At 35.6% G+C, this 17,921-nt stretch overlaps 1 protein-coding gene across 1 annotated transcript in view; it reads right to left on the reverse strand.

Moving 5' to 3' along the window:
- Positions 1-282: 282 nt before the first annotated feature.
- Positions 283-17,921, reverse strand: part of CCDC138 (coiled-coil domain containing 138) — a 32,871-nt gene continuing 15,232 nt past the window's right edge. Inside the window, exons 13-15 of the mRNA XM_023918227.2 lie at positions 17,443-17,619; positions 2,445-2,583; positions 283-1,348 (exon numbers count right to left, since the gene is read on the reverse strand). Of these exons, the coding sequence (XP_023773995.2) occupies positions 1,192-1,348; positions 2,445-2,583; positions 17,443-17,619 (473 nt within the window). The 3' untranslated portion in view covers positions 283-1,191. The remainder of the gene's footprint in view (positions 1,349-2,444; positions 2,584-17,442; positions 17,620-17,921) is intronic.

The raw sequence follows: 17,921 nt of genomic DNA on the forward strand, positions 1-17,921 counted from the left end.
GTCAAATTGCTAGAAAAATATTTGCAGTTAAAATTCAATCTTTAAGACCAGTTCAAAGACTTCTGGTAAACACCCTCCCCCCCAAAAAAGCAAACAAATAAACAAGAAACAAAATAAACAAAACCACAAGTGAACAAACAAAAAAGCAACAAGAAACCCACAAACAACCAACCAAAAAACACCAAACCAAAAAGAAACAAAAAAGGCAAAAAATGAGAAATAAAAACTCTCTGAAGTTTTATACTGATTAAGTGTTAGTCAAAGACTGAAATACAGCAGATCTTTAAGCTTTAACTGCATTGTCAATTTTACTAATATAGATTTTCAGTAATTACAGTACAAATCAGTGATGGATGACTAATTTCAATTTTTAGAAGCATCCTTTTTTCAGTTTCTAAGAATTCCTAAACACTGAACTGTGGCAGACAAAAAACATATTCATAGTCAGAAAAAAATGTGCGTACTGTGAAGATTGTATGCAAATTAATAAAAAATACAGCAGAAGCAATAAAATACAATAATTTTATGTTACGGATTACTATTGCAGGACATTTTAAGAAATGCCTTTATTTACATTTGCAAAGATATTACCATCCAAAGTTGCACTATACAAAGCAGGATAAAATACTAAATGCTACTTAACTACAGGAAAAGATCAAACAAATTCTTAAGGAATTCTGAAATCAAACCAACAAAATTTCTCATTCAATACATCTAGTTATGTTAAATTAAAATCTGGTTTTAATCATTAAAACTGCAGGATTATCAAAAAATAATCTGCTAAGATATCTATCTGCTACTTATCAACCATAAAATAAATTAAAGAATTTATAAAGCTCTCTGAAGAGTCAAAAGATTCATACCTGTAAGGAAGGATTGGTACTTCTGGTCTGCTTACATTGCACTAGTCATTCACAACAGCAACATTATTTCACTTCCTTAGAAAATATTGAAGAAAGCTGTCTAGTATATTATCTAGTATATTTTCATTTTCCTTTTTATAAATGAGTGAAATATAAATGAAAATCCACACGATACACAGTCAATTGCAGAGTACTGAGGTGCTATGTTATATATTTATACAAATCAGTAAAAAAAAAACCAAAACTCAAAATTTCAAGTAACATAAGCAGTTGGTATAAATTATACAGAACAATAATTAGATTGAAAGCTAGTGCTAGTGACTTGTGCTTAGACTGGGGCAAGACAGGTACTCCTCAACAATTCCAAGTTCAGCAAAATTGAATTGAGGTTTATGCAGAGGAAGGTGTGATTTGGATCTATAGTTCTACGCAGTTCCTGGAACATTTGATGAAGACCAAACAATGCAAACATCTTCTTATTGCTTCTGCAAAAGATTTTGAATAAAATAATTGTAATTGTCAATTGAAATTTAAGAGGTTTCATATAAACACCAAAGATGCTACAGAAAAAATATTTTAAATTAAGTAAAATGTGCATTATTTTGAGTATCTCATATAATTCTTCTATGTATGCTTCTAAGCATAAGGTTAACAATGCATGGTGAGAAAAATTTGGTAAAAATTAACAAAAATAATAATTTTGGAGTAAGTGATATGTACACATAGCATAATGAAAGCTGGAGGAAAGGTTATAACAGCGCTTTTCACTTATGCAAAATAAGGTTTCAGAGATTTTAAAAAAATTTTAAAAAATAGGATTTATGAGCCAATTTTACTTTGACTAGTAAATTCCAGTTATAATTTATATTAGATTATTTTATAGGAAAACTTTTTTTTCTAGAGTTCAATTTTATTCCTTATAAGAAATTAAAACCTCAGTTTTGTCAACAGCTTTAAGTCCAATATAAAAAATTACTCAGTTGAGATACCCCTTACATAAATGAAACAACCCCACTGAGCAAGAGTGAAGCATAGCAGCACATTACTATTGATATGATGACCTTTGTTACAGTAAACCAATAATCTGTAAGCAATGGGAACACAGTTTAAAAAGATGAACATTCCCAAAAGGGCTTAAGTGGCTCAAAATCTTAAATTTATTTTTTGAAGGGAATGAAAACTGATGAAGCTTGAATGCAAGTCAAATATAAAACTAAATTTCTAAAGGAGCTTACTACTCAGATACTACTACGTATCTGAGTAAAACTGAAAGTATAGGATTCTCTTCTAAGAATTCTAAGCATTTTTGTCACCTGCAGACATAAGGACTAATTCCTCTTTAGGTCTACATTGTGAGACTTTTTTCTAGTTTGTACTCTGCAAACTGAACTAGATTTATGCACTAACTGAGAGGCTTGTCTTAAACCTCCATGACAGAAACAGTTTAACTGCTAACATTAAAAGTCCAGCATTTTATATGGTGGAGGGAATAAACAGAGAAACAGAGATGAGTTTTTGAAAAAGAAAAAATACAAAGGTAAGCTAATAGAAGCTAACAGAAAAATAGTAAAAAAGAATTACTTTATTCTAGAGAGTTTTTGCAGTATAACACAGAGCTTTTCCAAAACTGCAACATCTAGCTTAGAACTTCGAAGCAACACAGAGCAAGTCCGGAAGAAGGATTCATTACTGCAGGCTTCCAGGAAAGGCTGTAAGGAACCTGGAAAGGAAAATAATTTAAAAACTATAACACAGAAATCAATGAAAAGTAGAACTGCTATTGATACCTTTAGAAGGCTTTAAATGCTTCATTTTGTGCAATAATTAGAACAACCAAATATTTCTGTTGAATATGGGATGCAAAACTAAGGCTAAACTAGAAATGGAAAAAATGTAGGCTCCTAAGAGTTCTGACTCTACCTATCCTTGGTTTAAAACAGTGTCTATTCTATGAGAACAAAGGAAAACAGGAAACAGAACCATTTTAAACACAAATAAAAATTCTTACATTGAAAATATTTATGCAATGTTCAGTTATCATGGTTCTTTCCTTTAGACCACGGGAGGGGAACATTAAACTGAGCAAAAAGACTCAGAAACAAGTATTTCAAAACTGCTGCAGATCACATGGACAGGGATAGTAAATGTAAAGAGATTGTGTGAGACCTGAGAGTCTTTCATTATCAGTATACTGTCCCTGTACTCAGTTTCAAGAGAGGAAACAAAATAATTAAGAGGTAAAAGTAAGATCTGTACAAGAATTAAATACAAAAGCCCCACCCTTAAAATAGCAGATGAGTTTTTATGTCACACTGAAAACATGTCCTTCTATCCTTATTCAAAATAAGGTTAAATCTGTTCCCTGGTTATCTCATCCTTGGTTCTGGTATCAGAGATTTATTTATAGCAAAAACATAAAGAAAAGAAGTAACAATTTGTTTTTCCTTAAAATTAACAGACTTTCATATACCACAGGGCATTTGCGTTACCAGAATACACATGCCAGGAAAATATTTTAATTGCATAATGTTAAAGTATTTAATATGCTTCACTTAATAAAAAACTGCAATATGCAAATTACAGCAAAAACCAACAAACAAGACATTAAGAAAAAGTAGTATCCTGAATACTGTACTTTATAAATAGGACATCAAGATGTTTTTATCAGTACAAAGAGCGCTGGATGTATGTTTTGGTCACAATTTTCCCTTTCCTTGTTCTAAGGACATTCAATTTATTAAATATAACAAGTAGCCTTGGAGTAAATTCAAGGTTTTAATTTATTTCAGAAGGTTTACTGATTAAAAAAAATCTGAAGAAATGCTACAGAAAACTGTTTGAAATAGGGCTTAAAAAAGAAATCAACTTGGCATTTAAAGTCAGCCCCAGAGCCTAGATAACTAATTTTCTGATCTGGGCATTTATTCAGAATATTTAGTAAGGACCCAGTTTATCCCTATTCCAACAAATGACCAAGTGCCATGTCCCTGATATACAGGGAACTCGTAAGATTTGTGAACCTTTGCTGGTTTATGCCCTCAGATGAAGAGACTGAGAAACAGCAAATGCCTTTATCACAGAAACCATGGCTACACGTAATATTTCCTCTCTTTTCAGCAGAGGTTTGGTTTAAAATTGATTTAAAATGCTGGATTCAATAGGCAGGATCCACAACATACGTATGTTGGAATGTGTGGATGGAAATCATACAAACGCAGGATAATAACAGAGTTTGGTAGCAAGAGGCCAACCTTGCAGCAATAAAAAGCAACAACAACTGACGTTCTATAAAGTTTGGAAAAGGAAGGTCAATGTTTTGTGGTTTGCATAGCTGAAGCATCCTCTGTTCTTTACTCAAAGCAATGCAAAACAACAATTATTCAAAGATACATGCATTATCAAGGAAATAAATTACTATAAAATAATCAGCTTTTCTGCTTACATCACTTCCGTGTTTCTTGCATTCTTTCTACCATGTTCAATACACCTATGGTTTTATGCACGTTGTCCTCTCAATTTTAGTACTACTTTCAGTTACAATTTGCTGTCTCTAAATTGTAACAGTAATAAATATAAAACCAGAATGAAAGTAGAAAAGGAAGCAATAATCAGTGAAAAAAAGATTAGCAAAGATACAATTTCTCATTTTATTTTAGCTTATGGTCTTTCAAGGCATACCACTTTTAATATTTTTTTCAGTATTTCTGTACTTTCTCTGCAGAAGGTGTAATTTTTCAGAAATTGTCATATAAAAAAAACTCAGGGCTATCTGTCAATCACAGCAAACAGAAAATCCTTAGATCAGTTACATGTGCTACATTTAGTGACACGTGACTGACATACCCTCAAGACTCAGCGCTCTTTATTGACCCACTGCTCTCTGTGACAGTACTCTGAGGTTATACCTACAGCAGAATTCTAAACCTGGAAAAATAATTGACTAAAATTTCACTTCCGGTATGATGCTGTAATGCCCTAGTGAGTCTAAGTTGTTAAAATCCATGAGAAGTGGTGACAAAGCTATGAACAGAAACAGCAAATAACCAAAGCCCAATGAACACCATCTACCATCTTAAGAGTGCTTCCTGACCAAATATTTCTACCACTGAAAAGTGTCTGAAGTAAAATTTCTGTACAATAGCAGGAAGAGAGAACCTTCTCTAAAGCAATAAAAATCTAGGACTACAAATTATATAGGCTGTAACTTTTTTGTAATTCTACAGGGCTACAAATTCATAGAAATTCTGAAATTTGCTAGTTCCCACAAATGACTGTCCATTGCGAAGAACCAGAAATGGTCAGTCCTATCAACCTGCACTGCACCACTTGATGAAATGTGTTTTAACAACACAAACTTGAAACATTATCTCATACTTACCAAAGATGCTTATCAGAAAGGGAAGAAATGAACAAATAAATATGTGAGAACATTGATAATCAAGAAGCAAACTGAGAAGAAAGGCTTTCTATTGCTTGTTAAGAAAACAAATGCCTTTAAAAAACTCATTTAGCATGACTTCTGACTGACCTCTGATTCATGAGAGATCTGAAGGTAACAGAGACTGCTGAAACAGGGCAATCCTACAATTTATTCCTATAAATATCCTTAAATAGCCATAAAATGCTTTTAATTTATTTTCTGAAGGGTAAACAAATACCATGTTTAGCTGACCTGAGTACTTCTTTGATGCCCTGCTCTTACTCCTTAAATATATTACATTAAAAAAACAATATACGCACATACGCTGTAAGAATGTTATGACTTTGAAGTTTACAAATTAAGGTAAAAGATAACATTACCTTTAAGACAGAGCATTTTTCCTATAAAACAGAATAGCTAAAGTGATAATAATGTCTAAAAGTTTGCAAAGTTAATCATGTGAAACCCAACTGAAAAAAGCACACATTTAAATGGTATTTCTGCAAACTGTTTATATATTCAATTCAGACAAGTTTTTGAAGATTATATTCTAAGTAATCAGAAAATGAAGAAAACAAATATATAATTTAAATGCATCTCTAGCTGATTAACTACAAGAACACAAAATTCACATATTTAAATATTCTGGTGGTTTAGATTCTTCATAGATTTTGCTTTTATTTAACTAATTTGGAAAAAAAATAATTAGAATTTATCCTGACAGGACTTGGTCACAATTTAAAATAATCTGCAAAAGCCTCCAGTGGTATTCTTAAAAAATTGGAGCATGCTGTAGCTGTATTACCTTAGCTTGATTGGTAGACTGCAACAAACAATAAGCAATTTATCACTGTTGACAGAATTCATCTGAAATTTACCCTCAAAGTAATCAGTTACACACAGCATAAAATCTCACCAGCTATAGTTACCCAGAAAATTCTGTTTAATACCTAAAGCTATGTCACTTCAGAAAACAAAATGACAACTCAAAGTTCATGTTTTAACAAATTAATGATTACAGTTTTGGCTAATTTTCTAATTGAGAGAGGATCTGCTGGGAGAAAGGAGAACACGTATCAGAAATTCAAGTTAATGGTGCAGCAGTGTCTGCTAGTGTGGAAAAGTTACCAAGGACAAAAGTTAACTGTGCACCACAGCAGAAACACCTCAAAGGAAACAGCAACATCACCTGCTTATAGCCAACTGCCTCTAAGTGTCGCTTACAAGATTTGAACCATTTGCTGAATTATCATTTTCTCCTGTAATCAAGTAGAAAGGACTGTTCAGTGGGCAAAGCACAGTGTAGGTGCCTGCATGGGTGATGCTGAATTAACAGAGCCCAAGTGGCAACTTCAGCTGGTCACCCACTATGTGTTGACCTCAGTATGATCTGAAGTGCTCTTCAGTTTCCTAGGGTGTGCAAAACTTTCAAACAGATATGGGACAGGGTTCATAGGAAACCAATAGCATTCTCATATGGCAACTGGAGATTACATCCAGAAAAAAACTGGGATAGCCCTGTATTTTATGGTGCTTTTTGACTTTCTAGAGCTCGATGCAGGTGATGACAGGGTTGAGTGTTTGGGGCTAGGAATCAGGGGAAAGGCCAAGGCAGACATCCTGATGGAGTCTGTTATATATATATATGTTGCATCCTGGCCACCCAACCAGGATGCAAAGGCAGATGAACTAGTCTACAAAAATCAGTGAGATGACTCACAATTCCTTATTGTTCTCATAGGGGACTTCAAATTACCTGATGTCTGCTGGAAAAACAACACAGTAGAGAGGAAACAGTCCAGGAGGCTCCTGGACTGTGTGGACACAGATGGTGAGGGAGCCAATTAGGGAAGTCTCCCCACTGGCACTGCTTCTGCTGTTTGTGAACAGAGAAGGACTTGATGGTGATGTGATGGCTGGAGGCTGTCTTGCACATAGAGATCACAAAATGATAAGAGCTTTTTATTCTTGGAGAAGGAAGGAGGCCTGCAGGACTACTGCCTGGGACTTCCACAGGGTCAGTCCTCAACCTGTTCAGGAGACTGGTGGAGACAGTCCCTTGGGAGGCAGTCCTGAGGGGCAAAGGAGTCCAGGAAATCCAGGAAGGCTGGATAGTCTTCAAGAAAGAAATCTTAAGGCACAGGAGCAGGCTCTCCCCATATGTCAAAAGACAAAGTGGTGGGAAAGCAGACTGGTCTGGCTAAACAAAGAGGTTTGGCTAGAACTCAAAGAAAGAAATAAAGTTTATGGCCTTTGGAAGAAGTGGCAGGCAGCTCAGGAGGACTGCAAGGGTGTTGTGGAGTTATGAAGAGAGAAAATCACAAGGGCCAAAGCCTAAGTAGAACTTAGTCTGGCTATTGGTGTGATAGACAATAAAAATGTTTCTATGGATACACTAATAACAAAAGCAGAGCTAAGGAGTATCACCATCCTTTACTGGACCTGAAGTGGAAACACAGTGACAAAGGATGAGGAAAAGACTACTTAATGCTTTCACTGCCTCAGTCCTTAATAACAGGACCAGTTGTTTTCCAGATAGGATCCACCAAAGGTTATCAAGGAAGCCAGTGGGAAATGCTCATCAAGCCACATTCCATCATTTACCAGCAGTTCTGGCTAATGGGGAAAGTCCCGGGTACCTGCAGGCTGGCAAATGTGACACTCAGCTACAAGAAGGACCAGAATGTCAGCCCAGCCTTGGTGCCAGGGAAGGTCATGGAGCAGGTCATTCTGAGTGTCACCACATGGCATGCACAGGGATCAGGCCCAACCAGCACAAACATGGGTTTGTGAAAGGCAGGTCCTGCTTGATCAACCTCATGCCTATCTACAGCAAAGTAACCTGCTTGGTGGATGAGGAAAAGACTGTGGATATTGTTTACCTGGACTTTAGTAAAACCTTTGACACTGTTTCCCACAGCATTCTCCTGTAAAAACTGGCTGCTCAATGTGTGGAAGAGTACACTGTTTGGTGAGTAAAAAAAAACAAGTAAAAAAATCCCAAACTGGTGAAAAACAAGTTAGGAAGCAGCACTTTGCAAAGAGAAAACAGGCAATGCAATGTATTTGTTGGATTTGGACCAAAAACCAGAAAACTGAACATATGTGCCCTTCAGTAAAAATCTAAAGATATTTTCAGGAACTAAAGCAGGGAAATAAAAAAGAAAATAAAATGTACTATAGGTTTATCTCTAAGTATGTGTATAGGAACTACAGTTGGTGAGGTAGAATAGTCAGATATTTTTGTTTGGCAAATAGATGCTACAGCAGTTATAACTAATCTAGACTTCAATCATTTGAGAAAGCAACACGTGACATTGCAGAAAATGGGGGTTAGTAGCATGGCTGGAAGGTGTGTTGTGTAAGAAATTCACTAAAAATGAGCTTCAGTTTTAAACACTGATTTTTGCAATTGTGCTTATCTGGTGTACTAATTAATGGCTATGGCATAAAGGTAGGAATAGTCTAATGAAATTTCATGCTGGAACTGCCTACTTAGCAGCAGATATAAAATAAATGGAAATCAGAATTATCTTACTTGCTAGAATAGCAGAAGCATAAAGTTGATATACTAAGAATCAAGATACATTTTTCCTGGAAAATCACTGATTATCAGTGGATCAAAGGATGGATTTGATCATCAGAGGATGAAAGCTTTTGCTTTTTGTCAGTTTGTCTGTGAGTAATCAACATGGTCTAACCATTAAAGACTGATTCTAATGAGGCCTGACAGAGAGAAAAAAACATTTTACAAATAACCTAGGTAGCATTTTAAACTGAAGTAGTACACTAGTATGGGTTACTTTGTTCAAGAAGCCAGAAAAGGCCTAATGAAATACCAGTACCACAGAAGGAATCACAGCTCTCTCAGAGCACACCTGAAGGGGCTTTGTTCCAAACACAGTAACAAACTCTAAGAAAACCTTAACATAAATAAACATTACTTGGCATCACCTATAGTTCTGTAGCATGAGACTACAAGTTAGCAGATATATAAAGGCTGAGCTCTGACAATGCATAGATGTTACTCAAACTACACAATTTTTATTTTCCACTTCCAAGGAAAACCTTTCTCTATGGAATTATTTTAATTATGGCATTTCTCAGAAAAAAGCTGGCTAAAAAGTACAGTAGTTCTCCTAGACAAATACAAACCAAAATGTGTATAAGAATATTTTTCCTACTTAAATAATTTTATGGAAAACTATAAAATTGTAAACTTTTTATTAAAAATATGCAAGTTTAGTAAATAACAGCGAGATCTTACTTGAATAAATTTTAATGTTCTAAAGACTGCATAACTTAAATTGAATGGAAAGTGGATGTGTATACCCAAACACTGATATAAACAATTCTTTTTATGAACAACTTTTTTTAACATCAAATACTTTTAAAAAGTTAGCATTCACATCTACTTTCAAAATCATATGCTGCTTAAGAATCACATTATTACTCTAAAAAAACCAGTGAAGCTTTACTTCCAAAATGGATACTTGGCTCTATATAACTTTATATTTAATGGTTCCTTCTATTTATTCCTTTGGAGTGGATGAGAAGGGGTTCAAAATTCAGAATGGCTAAGCATTATATGACTGTTACTAGAAGATGGAGAAAATAATGATACAGATATTATTTGTTACTAGAGAGAGGTACTTCATACTAAATGAATTTCATCAAAATCCAAGTATTCAAACTAAATTTTAAATTAATTAACAAAAATGTGTGCAAAATTTTGGTCTACTTTCTTGCTTTCAGCACACATAGGTGGGTGCTAACATTAGCTAGGCTGCATTTAACAGAGCTACAGATCCGTATCTGTGATTAAAATATTAAACTAAAACATCTATTAATCCAACACAATTATCCACTGTTTTCAGAAGAATGAATAAAAATTACAAAGGTAAGACAGGATAACAGAAGAAGGATTTCCTTTTAAATGGTCTGTATTTCAATGTTCATGCCAAATAAGCTGTAAATAATTTCTATCACTATAGCTTCAAAACACAAGTCCTCAGGACAATTTCACAGCTGCTTTTCACACAGGTGAGAGAAATCATACCTTAATACAGTATTCACAAACATGACATTTTTATCCTTTCAGTACTGCAGAATAAACTCACTCAAAAAGCTGCAATCCCGCAAAGTTACCAGTAAAGATAATATGCTGGAAAATGATAAATTTTAATCTGTTTAAGCATATGGGCATTTTTTACCCCATGCCTTCACTGCTTGAGTCTATAAAGTCTCAAAATGCTAAGAATGCGCAAGTTTGAGTTTTCTTAGCAAATTCTGACCACTGACTTTTTAGAAGTACCCACAGAACAGTGCACATTATAGAATTCCTATCATCAGTTATGGAAGCATTCCAGCAAAAGGAAAAGAGGAGGGTCCTGTAGATAGCAAACATAAGAAGACTTCAGTTTACATGTAAATAAGCACAGCTTCTCACTATGGAGAAAATCCTTTTATCTTCATTGGCTTCATTAACTTCCCTACGAGACACATCTGGACACAGATCTAGTTATCTATGACCATAATACTTTCTTCCAAAAAAAAAAAAATTAAATTAAAAGTAAGGTTCGGTGAATGTGTAAATACAGCTCGCTTTGCAGTTTTTCAAATTCTTCAGTTACGTCAATATGATTAAGAAATCACACTTAAGCCCTACCAGAATGTGCCATAACTTAAAATAAACTTGAGAGTATAATTTTGAGATTTTTTTTTTTAATGTGCTCTCATTTTCATTTGTAAGTACACGCTAATATAAAAATATAGTCTCTGCAAAACAGAAATAAGCTTGAAGACAAAGTACATTTAAGTTTTATTTGAAGCAAATGCCACTGTTCTGTGATGTCCAGTGAGCAGGTAAGTTTTGATTTCATTGAATGAACTTAAGGTTGAGAAAGGGGAATCTACTAATTTACCTGACAGCAGTCACCTATCACCGCAGGAGGAATTTACGACGTATGATGTCTTTGTATAAAAATGCAAAATGTGAAACCGAGGCAGGGAGCTCTCTGCCAACAGATTTCAAGTCAGGCATGAACCAGACTGCAGTTAACAATGGTGTTTTTGATAGGTGAATATAAGCTCACTACATCACTTGAAACCCTTTTAAATCATTCACAAGTTAAAAAAAACACAATGAGCTGTGTGAGAAGGAAGAACACTATTGAACAAGGTTGCATATGACAAGTATTCAACTACAAGGTGATTTAATACGAATGATGTGATGTTCTTCAACACCTACAGAACAAGTTTTCTTGATGAGGTCATGCTACTTATTATTAGATTGTTTCCAGAAAATGTTTCAAGTCTGGTATCCAGGAATTCTCTGTCCCAGCTGTCCTAGAAACAAGATCAGCTGAGAAAAGAAATTTGTAGTCTTAGGGAGGGAGGGAGCACTGGGGTATGAAGATGCCCTGGAAGCCACTGTTTCATACTATAACAATCTGGATGATTAGAAGCAACTATTAATTTAATTATCAAACATTAATTTTAATAGTAATTTTAATGGGAAATGGTAAAAACTTTGTTAAGCAATAAACACATTATACACCTTTTGACTAAACGGAAACATCAGTATGTAGCAGTTAGCATGTTTTGCTCTCAAAATTTCAAAGGCAGTCAGAGCACTTTGCATTTGTAGAAATTTATCACCAAGCCATTCAGCATTTAACAAGATACTAAACGTACTTTCTATGACAATTCTATCAGAGAAGATTTTGGTTTAAGATCTGTCTTCAGAAGGGTCATAGCTTAGAGATGGGACTAAAAACCAAACACCATGGCCTGGTAGCTTTTCCTTAACTAAAGTAAGGAAACCTTCAAAAGCTGTGGTAATGAAATCTTTCTTCCCTATTAAATGAACAGGAATAGATGTCTTACCCTTTTCCTCAATGAGAAGCAAGAAAGATGCCATCCTCCATAGATCACTCATCAGGTTCAAAGATCAAAAGAAGGATCAAGCTGAGTGCTATGGCACTCATCTTCCATATCTGAAGCTTCAGATTCCAGGAAAAGAGCATCATGTCTCAAATAACACTGCAGGACTTACTCCCTTGACTCCGCTTTTGTCAGTTGATCTTAGCAGTAAGGGAAAGATGGGCATCCTCCAGAAAACAAACATGGATTGAAATACTGGTAATGAGTATGGAGAGCAAAAAAGAAATTGAAAAGGATACAAATGACTTGACAGTCCTTCTATCTAACCATGGAACAAGACAGTAACCAATGAGATAGCTACAGTAAAAATACAATTTTTTTAAAGCTATATCTATTTATACACCATTATGTACACTTTGAAACAAAAATATTAGCAGAATGTAATAAGAGAAAAGAAAGAAAATATCTTTGTGGAGTTGATTTTCTACTGTCAGGTCCACAACAAGCTGTTAACTCTCACAACTGTGGGATTTAGAAGCAACCTATTACTTCCCCTGAAGAAAATTGACTAAATCAACTAGATTTCTACTTAAGCCACTCAGCTCATCTGAAAAAAAAAGTCTCCATTATATAAACAACATGAAATACAAATTATTTAGAACTATATAGTTTATCCTAAGAATTACCTACAATTTCATTTCAGTTACTTATTAAGTTTCTAGCATAGGTTAGACTAAGCAATTTGCTAAGAGAATGCAAGTGGTTAGGTAAGAACCCACACAGCTGCAAAATTTTGTTCTTCAAATCTATTAAGAGTGAAAGTAGTGAACAGAATCCACGAAAGTACTAGAATATGGAAAAAAACCCAACACCATGTAAACTGAAACTGAAGTTCTTTTGACACAGAGTAAACTGTCTGAAATTACTGCATAACATCTTTAGCAGTTCCTCTCACTCTTAACCTTTGAGGAGCATACTAACCGCAACTTTTTTCACCCCTGACATTTAAAACTCAGCTTTTGGTCCAGCTATGGATGAGTTTGTATATGACAAGAACAATGGCCAGTAAAACATTTTACCTCCTCCTTAGACCCTGAGATTTTTGTAAAAGAGGTGAGGCAAACAAGATTCTCATATATATATATATATATATATATATTCGAACCACACATATTGTATGTTATACATTCTGTGTATCAGACACACTATTACAAGTCCAAATATGTTAATGATTGGGTGTACTGGGTCTGGCTGAGACAGAGTTAATTTTCTTCACAGCAGCCCTCAAAGTGGTGTGCTTTGTATTGGTAGCCAGAAAGATGCTTGAAGCACACCAGTCCACACCAGTTAGTGCTTAGCAGTACATGCCAAGTGTCAACACTGTCTCTCTAAAATTCCCCCTCACCAGGAGGCTGGATCCTGGGAGGGGACACAGGCACAACAGCTGACCAAAAGTGATTCCCATAGCATATGGTATTTGCTCAGCAATACAAGCCAAGAGAAAAGAGAAGGGAGAAGACAGTGTGAGAGGTGAGGGGAGTATTCCTTATTTATGACACACCTTCTGGAGCAAACTCTATGCATGCTGAAGCCCCAGTTCCCAGGAAGTGGCCACACACTACCTACTGATGTATCTTTTGGTTTCCTTTGGTTCCATGTGAGGACTTTGCTTTTGCTTTAATAAACTGCCTTTATCTTGACCCACAATTTATGTCTTCAACCTTATTTTCTCTCCTCTGTTCTGCTGAGGAGGGGAGTGTCAGAGTAGTGTGGTGGGCACCTGGTGTTCAGCCAGGGCCATCCCACTACACTGGGAGAAAATAGTGGGAATATTTTTTTCAGAATTATGCAATAGCATGGAAACTCACAGACGTCTGGGAAATCACAGTGCAGCTAAACTTGATGCAACTAAGTTTCAAGAAATGCATGCAAATTAGCTTTCTAGGGGTACCAGAAGTCTTAAAACATTTCTTCAAAGAATTCCACAAGAGGCCTAGCAGGACAGGTACACTGGTGTTATCTATCCTTGTACAGATGAGATGTAGACAGAGAAAAAAATACTGAGGAATATCACCTTTCAGTCCTCTATCACTGCCCATTGAAACGTTAGTGTCAGGACTCTCACAGACTGTTGATGCTAAACTCCTGAACAGAGATTGACTGCATGAAAGGCTATCTGCCAGTAAGATCCACAACAGTGAGACTATTAATTTTAATTTGCCATTAAGGTCTTGCACATAGGTAGAAAAAAAGATGATACTAATGCATCAGCTGCTGCATTTGACATCATGTTTTCAGTCAGTGAAGCACTCTCAATGTTGTGTGAACTTGCAGTGGAAACCTGGATTCTGAACCCATGTACCAGACAGACTATGAAGCCAAAAGCAAAATTGATCCAAAATTTCAGAACATGCAAACCAATCCTAAATCTGCTTAAGCAGTACTGCAGACTCTCATTCTAGTTTCCATCAAGAGAAATATCTGTCTTAGACTACTAGGTACCTTCAGAGAGACCTCAACAAGTTGGAGAGCTGGCAGTAACCAGCCATATGAAGTTAAACACTGTGAAGTGCCAGATTCTGCACTTAAAATGGGACAACTGTGGATGTACAGACAGACTGGGGAATGAGGCTGGAGAGCAGCACTGAGGGAAAGGACCTGGTCAGCAGAAAATTGAACACAAGTCAGCAGTGCCCTGGCAGCCAGGAGGGCCAACCCTGTCCTGGGGGGCATCAGGCACAGCATGGCCAGCTGGGCAAGGGAGGGGATTGTCCCACTCTGCTCTGAGCTGGGACAACCTCACCTCGAGTGCTAGGGCAGTTTTGGGTGCCACAATACAAAAAAGACAGAAAGATATGAGAAAGTGTCCAAAGCAAGGCCACTGGGATGATGAAAGGTCTGAAGGGGAAGCTGCCTGAGGAGTGGCTGAGAGCACTTGGTCTGTTCAGCCTGGAGAAGAGGCATGAAGCTCAGTCAGGGAAGGTTTAGGTTGGATATCCATGGACAGGGTGGTTGAACACTGGAACAGGATCCTCAGGGAAGTGGTCACAGCACCAAGACTGTCTGAATTCAAGAAGCATTTGCACAATGCTCTCAGGCGCAGGGTGTGACTCTTGGGGTGTCCTGCACAGGGCCAGGCATTGGACTTGATGATCCTGATGAGTCCCTTCCAACTCAGCACATTCCATGACTCTAAGAATCTTCATATGCAGCTTAAGTACTTTTCCTTAATATATGAGGGAAAATTAGGCCTCATTTCTTACAGGGGAGAGAACCCAAAGACCTCAGATAAGCCTGGACTGCACAGAAAGTTAATTGCTTATTATAAACAAAAAAGGTACATGCAGTTACGGGGAGTAATACTGCAACATAATAGTTATTTCATAACTCATTCACATTTTTCAGCCTGGACAACTGAGATTTGAATCTGTAAAAAACACCTCATAAAAAAAACTTAAAAAATGAAATTATAGAAAATTATGTACTGGAAAAATCTCCACTGGCCTTTTTTCCAATTTAATTTCTAATCACTTCATCTCTAAAGGTATTATTTTTGAGAAAGAGTATTGCAACACTCCAATAGAGCCAGAAAATTATTGCAACAAATTGAGAGAATTACTAGGATGGTATATATTACATAAAAAAATAGAAGTCTAGACTTTGACTCCTTTTGATTGGATGCTGTCTTTTTGGGTAATATGACACTGTATTTTAGTATATGGCCACTACCTATGTCTTCACATTTAGGGCTGCACCTGAATACAGCTTTAAAACTGAGCATGAATTCCTGTTTTACTCTAAGACAGAGAGTTCTCTTCTGAATAGTCACTGCTGCCTTCCAAAGTTTGTCTTTTAATGACTTTTTAATTGGAAACTTACAAAGGAATGAAAACACAATTTCGCATCAGCAACACTATTTCTCATTGTTAAAAATTTCTTGCAAAACACTATGTATTGGAAAAGAGCAGAACATGCCTAATTTGTGTATTGGCAATTTATTCTACCAGAGTAAGGCTCTATGACAGGCTTTATATCCAGTTGCCAAGAAATAATTTTCAATCAAATGTCAATTTAATTACATAGTACTCTTCCTTCTCTGATTTCACATAGATACAACTTCTCTGAGAAGTAAGAAAGCAAAATTTGAGTCTCACAATATATCTTCACCACACTATCAAACTGTAGGCACCTAGTGTATCAGAATGTTACTGATAGGTAACAGAAGATGTACATCACCCAAAGAAATACTAAACACTCTCCATCTTGCTTAGATTCTTACATTTGTGCATTCAATTAATTTCTTCCCAATCACAGTTATGACTATTAGAAAGAACAGTGTAAGATTGCTTTAATTACCCGGTCAGAAAAAGACTGCAAGGAAGAATAGAACTTTAGTTAAATATTTTTGAACTCAGGTTGCTACAAAATTGCTTTTTACTCAGCGTTACACCATCCCAAATCAAACATGCTTTCTATTTAAGTAGTACAATGCATAACAAAATACTTTCAAAACAATATACATTTCTGTTCTTAAAGCAATTTTATCTTACGAAAAAAGAAAACACTCACAAGGTTTATTCAGCATGGCATTGGAAATGTGTCACTACCTTCATGCTCATCCAGGTGCTTATCAATTGATCCTTACCTGTATCACCTGGAAAAATGCTCTGACAGGTAAGATTACCAATATTTTAGGGCCAAAGCAGACTAAAATTCAGCAAAACATAATCATCTTGGCAAAGTAAAATTCAGCAAAACATAACCATTTCATCTAGAAATACCATTTCCAAACACTAAAACTGAAAAATGATTGGGGATGAGTTGTTCATTCAAACCGGGGAAAGAATTTAAATAGAACCCATTTTTTATCTCTACCTTCTGGCATGATTTGGCTTCCCTGGCACAGCCTGACTTCAAAGAAAAATATCAGCAAGGTAATACAGTGGAATAAACTGAAAAGCCAAACAAAAAATAGCTATAAAAAATTCACAGCAAGAAGTAAGAAAGCAACCAGGATAAAATACAACACATTTATATGCTGAGAGGGAGAAGAAAACACTCAGATGATTCAAATGACTCAGAAAAAGACAGACAATTCAGAAATACATTTTATGTCTTTACTGAATGTACACAATACAAAGAATTGCTAATAGTGCATTAGACTGTTTATACCGTTTTTACACTGTATTTTTATACTGCTTTTACATTGTTTTTATGCTTTCCTCACGTATTTTCATAATGATATTTATTTATTTTGTAATTAACCAAATTTACCAGATTCCATGGTCATCTGAAGTAATCCATCAAGAGCACTGGAAAGCAGACTTGCACTGGATACTTTTAAGTGACTTAATACAACAGGCACACATTGGTATTCCAAAAATAAGGCCTTCCCTTCATCTGTCTTCAAGTCTGCGCGAAGGGACTCAAATGCTTGAGCCAGGTAATCCACTGAAAATATCAGAATACAAGCAATAAAACTTCTATAATCATTGTTTCCTTAAGCCATGTGAAATTATCTGACAAGTTACCATGGCAGATACACACTTAAAAGTTAAAATAGCTGAAAATATTAAATTTACTTTTTATTTAAAGATACCCTCTGCCTATTTTTATTCCTTAACAATTTATTGTGAGTGGAGAAAAATGCTATCTGCAATTCATATGTTTAACACATAGTTTGAAATAATGTTGGTTTCAACATCTGGGAAACCTCTATTTAGGGAGTCAGTGGCTGATTTGTCTGAGTGAGA

The sequence above is a fragment of the Cyanistes caeruleus genome, chromosome 3 (assembly GCF_971803275.1).
Source record: "Cyanistes caeruleus chromosome 3, bCyaCae1.hap1.1, whole genome shotgun sequence".
NCBI lineage: Eukaryota > Metazoa > Chordata > Aves > Passeriformes > Paridae > Cyanistes > Cyanistes caeruleus.